At 47.9% G+C, this 11,208-nt stretch overlaps 1 protein-coding gene across 1 annotated transcript; it reads right to left on the bottom strand.

Annotated features, from left to right (window-relative positions):
* Nucleotides 1–34: 34 nt before the first annotated feature.
* Rarres2 (retinoic acid receptor responder 2) lies at nucleotides 35–3,043 on the bottom strand. The gene is made up of 6 exons (XM_055605503.1): nucleotides 2,936–3,043; nucleotides 2,435–2,638; nucleotides 2,151–2,255; nucleotides 569–664; nucleotides 273–391; nucleotides 35–135 (listed from the first exon to the last, which is right to left on the bottom strand). The coding sequence occupies exons 2-5, from the start codon at nucleotides 2,612–2,614 to the stop codon at nucleotides 284–286; spliced, it is 489 nt and encodes a 162-aa protein (XP_055461478.1). The 5' UTR covers nucleotides 2,615–2,638; nucleotides 2,936–3,043; the 3' UTR covers nucleotides 35–135; nucleotides 273–283.
* Between the last annotated feature and the right edge of the window lie 8,165 nt (nucleotides 3,044–11,208).

The raw sequence follows: 11,208 nt of genomic DNA, 5'->3' as shown, positions 1-11,208 counted from the left end.
GTGCAGGTTGCACTGAGGGAAGAACATTACAAGGTTGGAAGGGAACACAGCAATTTTATTAGCCTGGAGTACGAAGTCTTTGGGAGGCATGTGCTTCCACTGGGCACCGCCACTGCTGTCCAGAAAGATGAAGTCCTAGAGATGAGGGGAAAACCAAACTGGGTGTTGGTTTTGGTCTAATCCTAGCTTTTCCCCACATTTCCCACATCCCTTCTCTTCCCCTCTCAGCCCAGCTTTCATGCCAAGGGCTGGCTGGCCCTGCAATCTCTTACCTGCCCAGGGCTCATTTGGTTCTCAGGGCTCTGGAGAAGGCAAACTGTCCAGGGAAGAAGTAGCTGCCGGGGTCCTCGCCAGTCTCTGCTATCTTTCTGCACTGGGACTCCTGAGGCTCCTGTTAGAACCAGTGTCTGTTGCAGTAGTGCCTGGGAGGGGAGGGGCCACCACAACCCCCAGGGGGATGTCCCAGCTGCCCCCTACCCCACTCCCTATTCCAGGCTTCCTGTACCTCTCCCACAGATGCAGGTGTGGCCCATCTTCAGCCCTCTCCCTCAACTCTCTTCCTTCTTACCTGAGACCCTTGCTTCCGTATTGGGCAGTGGATCATCCGGCCTAGAACTTTACCCTTGGGGTCCAGTTTGATACAGGCAAGGCATTGCCGCTTTTTCTGGGGAGGAGAGTCCACGAGAAGGAAAGAGAAGAAGTGAGGAGACCATGTGGGTCAGAGTGGAGACTGGCCTTCTAGAGTGGAGGGATGTCGTGGTTTGAGTAAGAGTGTTCTCCATAGGCTCAGTCTTTGAATAATTGGTCTACAGTTGGTGGTGCTGTTTGGGGAGGTTTAGAAGGTTTGACCTTGATGGAGGAACTATGTCAGTGGGATTTAAGATTTTAAACCATCTACCACTCCCAATTCACTCTGCTTCCTGCTGGCATTTGGGGCTGTGAGCTCCCAGCTCCCTGCTCTGGCTCTATGCCTGCTGACAGCCACATCTCCCTGCCCCTCCACCAGCATGGACTTTATTCCTCTGAAACCCTAAGCAAAAACAAACCTTTCCTGATATTCGTTGGTTCTGGTCATGGCATTTTAGCCCAGCAACAGAAGTGTAGCTAATCCAAAGGGCAAGTGGTCGTATACCCAGATGGACATACAGCCTACCTGGGGATAGATTTTAGAAGTTCTCTTCTTTGGACCCAGTAGCCTAAACTTGCAGATTTCCCGCTTTACCTTCTCCAGTGTATGCTTCAAGTGCATGCTGTCCTGCCTCACCCGCAGACTGCAGTACTTTGGCCTGTGCCGGGATCATTCCTGTGTGAGCATGTATATGTGTACTGCTCATGTGCAGTATCCTCCATGGGTGTACTCACAGGTGCCTGTGTGCACGCGCAGACATGCATAAAGGCGAAGTCTTCCGCAGGTGGTGTCTGACTGTCTCTGTTTCTCTCTGGGGTTTGTGTGTGTGTGTGTGTGTGTGTGTGTGTGTGTGTGTGTGCGTGCGTGCGCGCGCACCAGACAAGAACGTTGGGTGTCCCTCTATACCACTCTGCTTGATTCCTTTGGCAGAAGAAAGTCTCTCTCTGAACCTGGAGTTAAGTGGCAACCTGGGTATACCCCTGTGTAGCCATGCCCAGCTGTTTTCAGATCTGTGCTGGGATTCAAACTCAGGTCCTCATGCTTGCACAGCAAGGGCCCTTACCACCTTGGCCTCATATTTACATTTTCCATTAAGACGTAATTCGAACGAAAGGGCCTGAAGCCAAGAGCCTTGTAAATCACCAATATGATCTAGTCCCTCCCCTTAACCAAGGGAGAGGAACCAAGGCCTTCGGGAACCCACAAAGCAAGAACCTTACTCCAAAGTGCTGTACCTCCAGCCCGAGGTCAGCCTGTAAGGGGCAGTGCCGCCTTTAGGGTGGTTGGCTACTGTGAAATCCTGCGGTGAACCTGGCCGGGGTACAGGGTAAACTTTACAGAGAAGCTTCTTTAGGAGGAGCTCAGAGAAGTGGGCCCATGCTGATGGAGCAACTTCCCTTTCCCTCTATCCCCCCATCCTCGCAGACTGCCCCCAGTAATGAGCGCAGGGCTTCTCTGGGCTCCACTGGGCTCCAGCTCATACGCTGGCAGCCTCTCCCATCAAAAGAGCCCCTTCACTCACCCCATTTGGTTTGATTTTGCATTCGGGTTTTTTCCAGTCTGTCTTGAGGCAGCTGGTTTGCTGGAGCTTAAATTCCAACCGCACAAAGGTGCCCGCTGAGAAGAACTGCAGACAGGAAGGCCATCAGGTAATTTCTGAATGTTCCTCCCCTCCCCCAACACCTTACCTTAGAACTGACCCAGCCCAGGAGGGTGGCTGACGGGGACCTTTCCCAGGAAAGTGTTCTGGGATTCACCGGTCTCCAGGCTGCAGCCCTCCGTTCTCTACCCAGTCACAGCACTAACCACGTCGTCGGCGCTGTCCACACCCATCTCTCGGAAGGCCCACTGCACAGGTGGGTGTCGGTGGAACTCCTCCAGAGCCACCTGCAAGCCCCTGCGCTGTGTCTCGCTGAGCGCCAGCTCTGTCCCACCTACGCCCGCTGTGCTCAGCCACAGGGCCAGGGAGATGAGCAGGTACTTCATGGCTCCACCTCAGTCCGCCTGGTCCTGCAGAAACGGTGTGCGGGCTTCAGCTCTTAGAGCTGGGGCGAGGGTGGGGGGACACCTTCTCCCCCGGCCCACTTCTGGGAACAGAAGTGCCCCTCTCTGAATCTCCATTGGCATCTAATTAGCCCTTCCCACTCCTCAAGGCCTTGTTTCATGGGGCCAGTTTCGAGTTCCCTGCCAACAGCCCCCGGGGAAGTAGCCCTGCTAACTAAGGCCACTATAGCCTCTTTTCTGAACCACTTTTCTTCTTTCTGGGTCTTCCCTCCAGATCCCAAACCCCCAGCCTCTCTCTGGTACCTTGAAAAATATCAGGTTTGTTGCTTTAGCAAGGCCTTTCCCCGTGTGGTCCCTGGAACAGCTCTCTGGCAGCTAACTGTTCCCTCTCACCCTCTCCTCTCCCTTTTCTCTTCTCGCTCCGTCCCACAGCCCCGCCTTTTCCCACTGACCCTTCTCCCAGAGTCCGGAGTTTTGGAGTTTCCCGTTTCTGAAAGTTCCCTGACCTTCCTCTTGGATTGGACCGAAGGTGGGGGTGGGGGGCCCTGGAGCACCAACTGAGACAGGCTGCAGGCTGAATATTTTTCAGGAGACGTAAATGTGGGAGGACATGTTGGCCCAGGGTGGGTGGGAGCCGCAAGATGCTTAACCCTCCCTGCACCAGGGCAGCAGCTGCCACCAAGTCAGCTGTCCCCAGAAGTGGCTGTTTCCCCATCCCAGCCCCAACCTGGCCCTGGGTTTTCTAGTGTCAGACAGATCTTCTCTCCTTTGCCTTTCCTCCAGCCTCAGTTTTTAAATTATGCCATCTCTCAACACATGACTGCAGTCACTGGAGGGAGTGACTCCTGCTTCGACAGGATCTTCCACTAGAAAGCCACAGATGGGAAAACTGAGGCTCCCTCACCTTGCTCTGTGTGTCCAATGAGAGAACTCCTGTGTCACTGGCTAACTGCCTTCACCTTCCAGGCATCTATCTCCTATCCCCTCTTTCCTGATGCCTGGGGTTTGTTCTCAAACACATCCGCCTAATTTTGACCGGTATCACTCTCTTTCTTGCAGAGGCTCCAAGCAGACCCTCCCTCCCTCAGTCTTGCCCCCAGCCCCACTCCTTGGACCCTCCACCAGCTCCCAGGTCTCCATGCGTAGACCTTTGAGGCTGGGTGTGATTCCCTAGCCATACTTCCATCCACCTAGTGTCTTCCGGACCAGCCACCTGACCCTGGCTCATTCCTCCATAGATATCCAAGGACTTGAGCGAGTGCAGACCTCTTGTGTCAGTGCTTCCTGTCTGAGGATCTGACAGGTCTCTCTGGCCAGGTGGACCTTTTCCCTGAGGGTAGAAGGACTGTTACACTCTCAGAAGAGCTTTCTTTTACATCTCAGTGCTCCAGGCTGCCCTTTCTTATGTCCTTCCCGGGTGTGGGAAATCCCTAGCTGAGACTCTCCCATCAGTACATTCCTTCCAGAAATGCACCCCGAAAAGGGAAGACTCTTCTGTAAGGGTGAGTGATTTTCCCTGCCATTCTTGAGGTCCCCATCCTAAGTGAAATGATTTAGAGTCTTCTATGGACTGCTGGAGTTTTAGGAGCCTGCAGGAAGGACAGAGTGCTCTGCTCAAATTCATAAGGGGAGAGAGAAAAGCAAACAAATATTGATTGAACTTCTGGGTACCTTGGGCACATGGGAAAAACCTGGGACTGCATATCATTAGCAGTCCCCATCACTCCCTAAGGCTTGTCATCTGGGACCTTGGGTCAAAGTGTCATTCCTGCCAGGCCCAGTAAGCTAGGCTCTGCTGTCGGTTTCTAAGCACAGAGACAAGTAATAGTGAAAGCAGAAGAAGATTGATTCAATGTGGCCCTATTAGGAAGATGACAAAGAGCTTCAGGAACCCCAGAGTCTGTCTTCCAGGCATTGATGTAAAATTTAAATTAAAAAAATATTTTGTTGTTTTTGTGTGTGAATGTTTTGCCTGTGTGTGTCTCTGTACTTCATGTGCCTGTGGTCCACAGAGGCCAGAAGAAGGCATCAGATCACCCAGATCTAGAGATACAGAAGGTTGCGAGGCACCATATCCATGGGAATCAAACCTCTGTTCTCTGGAAGAGCAGCCAGGACACTTAACCACTGAGCATCTTTCCAGCTCCAGAGGTTCCGATTAAGCAGACTGCAAGGGGTGCACATGGTCAATGTGTGGTCCCACCCAGGTCCCACTCATCACACTCATCAGTGCCTCCCCTCGCCCCTCTCGTAAGGTGGTCTGACAAGCTGCCATACCTGTATGAAGTCTTTCTGAGAGATAAGTTTCTCCTGGCCAGCCTAGGCTCCAGCCTTTTCACTCCTTCAACCTTTGTTGTTCTTTCCTTTTCTCTCCTCCTCTTCTTCCTCCTCCTCCTTTTTCCTTTTCTTGTTTCCCTTCCTTCTTTGCTTCCTTTTTGTCTTTTTCTTCCTTCCTTCCTTCCTTCCTTCCTTTCTTCCTTCCTTCCTTCCTTCCTTTTCTTTTTCCTTTTTTTTTTTTTTTTTTTTTTGAGACAGATTTTTCTCTGCATAGTCCTGGCTGTCCTGGAGCTTGTTCTGTAGACCAGGCTGGCCTCACAGAGATCCTCCTGCCTCTGCCTCCTGAATGCCAGGACTAAAGGCATATGCCGCTACACCCAGCTCTTCTTTCCTCTTTTTAACTTGTGGTCTCACTGTGTCACCCCAGCCAGCCTGAAATTCACTATATAGATCAGACTGGCCAAAAACTCCCAGACACCTGCCTGCCTCTGCCTCCCCAGTGTTGATGTTAAAGACGTGTGCCAGTGTTTCAACAGGTTGCTAACACAGGCGTATCTTTTTGAAATATTGTCTCTCTATAGGGTTTGGGAATCGGCTCAGGGGTGATGGAAGGCAGCAGGGTTTGATCCATAGCACTGTGGCCTTCTCTCCTGCCAAGACCGTTACAGTCCTAAGCTCTAACAAAGGCAGGCCTCTGAAACAGGCTCTCACCCAGACTCCCAGGGTGTCCGACCATCTCTTTGTCTGGAAGGTGTGATCGTGTGGTCCCTTTGCTCAAGTTGTTGAGGATGGAACTGGAAACTTAGGGAAAGTGTCTGGCTGGTAGTGTTGGGCACAAAGTTCTCTCCGCACTTTGTTCCCACCTCACCAGGATTCTTCATACAGAGTTAAAGGCTTCTTTATCATGTGCTGTTAGGGTACCAGTCAGATCTTCAGCTCCAAGAACCCATCACTGGCATTTCAGCTACCAGTGATGGTCATCCAGTTTTATTTCTATTGCTGTGATAAAATATGTTGAGAAAAGCAACTTTGAGAGAGAAAGGGTTAATCTGTTTGCAGTTCCAGGTTAGAGTCCATCATTGTGGGCAGCTACTCACATCCACAATCAAGAATACAGCAGGCATGAATGTTTGCACGCCTGCTGCTCAGTAGCCTTCACTACCCGTTCATTTTTAACTCGGGACCCAGACCCAGGCGGTACCCACTTTCAGGCTGTGTCTTCTTCCATCAATTCATAATCAAGACCCTCCCCCAGGCCCGCCCACGGGCCAACCTCTTCTGTACAATCCCCCACTGAAACACTTCCCATGTGGCTGTAGATTGTGTTACGCTGAGAATCGAACTGTCACAGAGGGAACTGTGTTCCCCCAAGAGCTCTGGGCTTCAGGGTCAATATTCGCATACTCAAAACGGTTTCTCAGCCCAACCTCTCCCCCCCCACACACACACACAGGGAGACATGCTGGGAACGGATGACCAGGAAAGACTTCCAGTGTGGGACTTGAACTGAGAAAAATGGCAGATGCATCCTGCACGCGGAGGGGGATGAGAAGAAGGAACGCCAGTCTTAGGATGAGAGAGGGAGGCTGGGAGCAAGGTGGCGGGAATTGATGGGGCAGCTGGACCCATGGTAGGTAATGGCCACAGGAAATCCCCTTCAGCACTCCTGTGCTTATACGGGCATGGTCGCTGGTCTTCTAGAAGTAATTTGACCTTGATGCAAAGGCTATCCGTTTGAAAATTACCTGTCCATGTAAATTCACTGATACTTAAAGATCTCTCTTCAAGATGTAACATAGATTTAGAATATTACATTTTCGGTACTGGAGAGAGGGCCCAGGAGTTAAGAGTGCTTGTGGGTCTTCTAGAGGAGCGAGTTTAACGCCCAGCACTGCTTCGGGCAGTTCATAACCTCCTGTCACTTTGGCCCCAGGCTTGGAGCGCCTGATCTCCAAGGGCACTTGCACTCACAAACACAGACACATGGTAGGAAAATCTTCTAAAAGTAAACTGTTAACATCCCAGCCACACTAGCCGCATGTCAAGCTGGCGGATCCAAATGTGGGTGGTGGCTGCCATATTGGATGGTAGATAATACAGAAAGTGGTATAAATCGTGTAAGTTAAAACTGAAAATGAATCATGTATGTCAGTTGTGTGTCTATGCCTAGGATATTTCTTGAAAGAAAAGCAACTTCTAATACTTTTTTTTTTAACTTTAAAATTTCTCAGCCTGTGTATAATTTATCTTTTAAACTGTAACAGCGATTCTAAAAGCTTTAAAAAGTAACACATGCATTCAGGAACATACACTCAAATGCAAGCACACATGAACACACAAGAACACACAGTGCCACTGGGATGTTTGTGTGGAGAGTAGAGTGGAGGGAATTTTTCTTTTTTCATTAATTTATCATTTATTCACTTTCCACCCCGATACCAGCTCCCACTTCCTCCTCTCCTCCCAGTCGTCTTCATACTCCTCTCCCTATCTCCCCCTCCCCATCTCTTCAGAGAAGGGGTGTCCCCTCCACCATGGGTACCAACCCACCCATCAAGTACATCAAATTGCAGCAGGACTAGGTGCATCCTTTCTCACTGAGACCAGAGAAGGCATCCCAGCTAGGGGAAAAGTGATCCAAAGGCAGGCAACAGAGTCAGAGACAGCCCCTACTCCAGTTGTTAGGAGACCCACATGCAGACCAAGCTGTTCGTCTGCGATATATGTTCAGGGGACCTAGGTCCATGCAGGGTCTGTGATCCCACATGAGCCTAGGTTAGTTGACTCGGTAGGCCTTCTTGTGGTGTCCTTGACCCCTCCGGCTCCCTCAATCCCTCCCTTCACTCTTCTACAAGACTCCTTGAGCTCTGCCTAATGCTTGGCTGGGGGTCTCTGCATCCGTTTCCATCAGCTGTGGGATGAAGCCTCTCAGAGGACAGTTATGCTAGACTCCTGTATTATTAATAGTGTCAAGGGTTGGCTCTCCAATGAGGTGGCTCTCAAGGTGGCCAGTCATTGGTTTGCCTTTCCCTCAGTCTCTGCTCCAGCGTTAGTTATCCCTGCCCTCCTCGGAGACGGGACAAATTCTGGTTCAAAGGTTTTGTGGGTGGATTATGTCCCCATCCCTCCACTGGACGTCCCACCTGGCTACAGGAGGTGGCCACTTCAGGCTCCATATCCCCTGCTTCTAGGAGTCTCAGCTAGAGTCACTGCCATAGACTCCCAGGAGCCTCCCAGGAGCCTCCCAGGAGCCTCCCCTGTCCCAGGTCTTCAAGTTGTCCCAGCGATGCCCTCCCCACTGATGTCTGTTCTTTCTCTCAGCCCTCTCCCCAACTCTCCCCTCACTTGATCCTCTCTGCTCCCCTCTTTAAACCCCCTCCCAGTTCCCACCTTCCATCCATCTCCCATGTCTATTCTGTTTCCCCTTCTGAGTGAGATTCGAGCATCCTCTCTTAGACCCTCCTTGTTACTTAGCCTCTCTGGGTCTGTGGACTGTAGCATGGTTATCCAGTGCTCTACCGCTAATATCCACTTATAAGTGAGTACATACCATGTGTGTATTTTGGGGTACAGTTCACATTGCTCAGGATGATATTTTATGGTGTCCTTGTTTTTAGTCACTAAGTAGCATTCCATTGTGTAAATGTACCACAGTTTTTCATTATTCATTCTTCAGTTTGAGGAACATCTGGGTTGTTTCCTGTATCTGACTATTACAAATAAAGCTGCTATGAACATAGTTGAGCAAGTGTCCCTGTGGTATGCTGGAGCATCTTTTGGGTATATGCCCAGAAGTGGTGTAGCTGGGTCTTGAGGTAGAATTATTCCCAATTTTCTGATAAACTGCCGGATTGATTTCCAAAGTGGTTGTACAAGTTTGCACTCCCACCAGCAATGGAGGAGGGGTTGTTCCTCTTGCTCCACATTCTCACCAGCGTGTGCTGTTACTAAAGTTTTTGATCTTAGCCATTCTGAGGGGTCTAAGATGGAATCTCAGAGTTGTTTTAATTTGCATTTTCCTGCTGACTAAGGATGTTGAGCATTCTTTAAGTGCTTCTTGGCCACTAGAGATTCCTCTGTCAAAAATTATCTGTTTAGCTCTTTATCCTATTTTTCATTTTTGTTTTGTTTTATTTTGTTTTTTTAGAGACAGAGTTTCTCTGTATAGCCTTGGCTGTCCTAGACTTGCTTGTAGACCAGGCTGGCTGTTGAAGAATATTTGATCCCATTGTGAACCCCAAGATTATGACTGTAAAAACCTGTCCATTGTTTGGTGTGGTTCAGCCCTAACACACACCTTTATCCAAGAGCTTTCTGCTTATTGTAAACAAGGAATTATGGTGGCTCAACCATCACACCCATCTTTAATCCTACAGCTTTCTGTACACAGGATTTAATAAAGTTAACCCTAGGTCAAGAGGCAGAGCAAGAAGCCAGCTGACAGAGATTAAATAGTAAGGAGGGGCATTGAGTTGAAGGGAATAAAGACAGCATGAAGAAGAAGTTTTTCTGCTCTTTAGCTCTTCAGCTCCTTGGCCTTCAGCTCTCTAGCTCTTGGGATGTTAGCTGTTTACTTTTTACTCCGGGGCTGTCAGCTGAGCTAGCAAGCTTTTAGCTTTGGGCTTTTCCTTCTGTGATGTGAGCCGAGAAGGTCAGCTGGGTGTTGTCTCTGCCTCTCTGAGCTAGTAGGTTTTCACCTACTCCTGAGTCTTCACTGGTAAAATAGAATGGTTAGGATTTTCATTTTTTATAACAACAGCTGGCCTCCTACTCACAGAGATTTGCCTGTCTCTGCCTCCCTGAGTGCTAGGATTACAGGTATTTGCCACCATGCCCAGCTCTGTACTCCATTTTAAAACTTGGGTTATTTTGTTTGTTGGTGTCTAATTTTTGAGTTCTTTGTAGATATCCCTGACAGAGGAATATCAGCCCTCTGTCAGATATAGGGTTTTTGAAGATCTTTTACCATTTTGTAGGCTGCCATTTTATCCTATTGACAGTGTCCTTTGCCTTACAGAAGCTTTTCAGTTTCATAAGTTCCATTTATTGATTGTTGATCTTAGTGCCTGAGCTGCTGGTGTTCTGTTCAGAAAGTTGTCTCCTGTACCAATGAAGGCTCTCCCCCACTTTCTCTTCTATCAGATTTAGTGTATTTGGTTTTATGTTGAGGTATTTGATCTACTTAAATTTGAGTTTTGTGCAGGGTGATAGATATGGATTTATTTGCATTCTTCTATATGCAGACATCCAGTTAAACCATCACTATTTGTTGAAGATGTTTTCTTTTTTTCATTGTATGGTTTTAGCGCCTTTGTAAAAAAAATCAAGTGTCTGTAGTTGTATGGGTTTATTTCTGGGTCTTTGATTTGATTCCATTGATATACCTGTCTGTTTTTATGCCAGTACCATGTGTTTTTTTTTTTTTTTTATTACTATTGCTCTGTAGTACACTTGGGAATCAAGGATGATGTTCTTTTATTGTACAGGATTGTTTTTGCCATCCTGTTTTTTTTTTTTTTTTTCATATTAAGCTGGAATTGCTTTTTCAATGTGTGTAAAGAATTGTGTTGAAATTTTGATGGGGATTTCATTGAATCTGTAGATTGCTTTTGGTAAGATGCCCATTTTACTATGTTAATCCTGCTAATCTATGAACACGGGAGGTCTTTTCATCTTCTGATATCTTCCTCAATTTCTTTTTTTCAGAGACTCGATGGTCTTGTCATACAGGTCTTTCACTAGCTTGGTTAGAGTTACACCAAGATATTTTATATTATGTGTGACTATTGTAAAGGGTGTTGTTTCTCTAATTCCTTTCTCAGCCTGTTTATTGTTTGTATAAAGGAGGGCTCCTGATTTTTTTTGAGTTAATTATTTTATCCAACCACTTTGCTGAAGGTGTTTTTTAGCTGTAGGAGTTCACTGGTAGAATTTTTTGGGGTCACTTATATATACTCTCATATCATCTGTGAATAAAGATAGTTTGACTTCTTCCTTTCCATTTTGTATCCTCTTGATCTTCTTTACTTCTCTTATTGCACTAGCTAGAACTTTAAGTACTATATTGAAGAGTTATGGAGAGAGTGGGCAGCCTTGTCTTGTCCCTGATTTTAGTGGAATTGCTTTAGGTTTCTGTCCACCTAACTTGATATTGGCTATTGGCTTGCTGTGTGTTGATGTTATTGTGTTTGGGTATTCACCTTGTATCCCTGATTACTTCAGCTTTTAACATGAAGGGGTGTTGGAGTCTGTCAAATTCTTTTTCAGCATCTAATAAGATTATCATGTGTTTTTTTTTT

The sequence above is a fragment of the Psammomys obesus genome, unplaced genomic scaffold (assembly GCF_907164565.1).
Source record: "Psammomys obesus unplaced genomic scaffold, mPsaObe1.curated_primary_1811, whole genome shotgun sequence".
In the NCBI taxonomy this organism is placed as follows: domain Eukaryota; kingdom Metazoa; phylum Chordata; class Mammalia; order Rodentia; family Muridae; genus Psammomys; species Psammomys obesus.
Note: the sequence above shows the minus strand (reverse complement) of the source record. Positions and strands in the feature narration are given on the sequence as shown.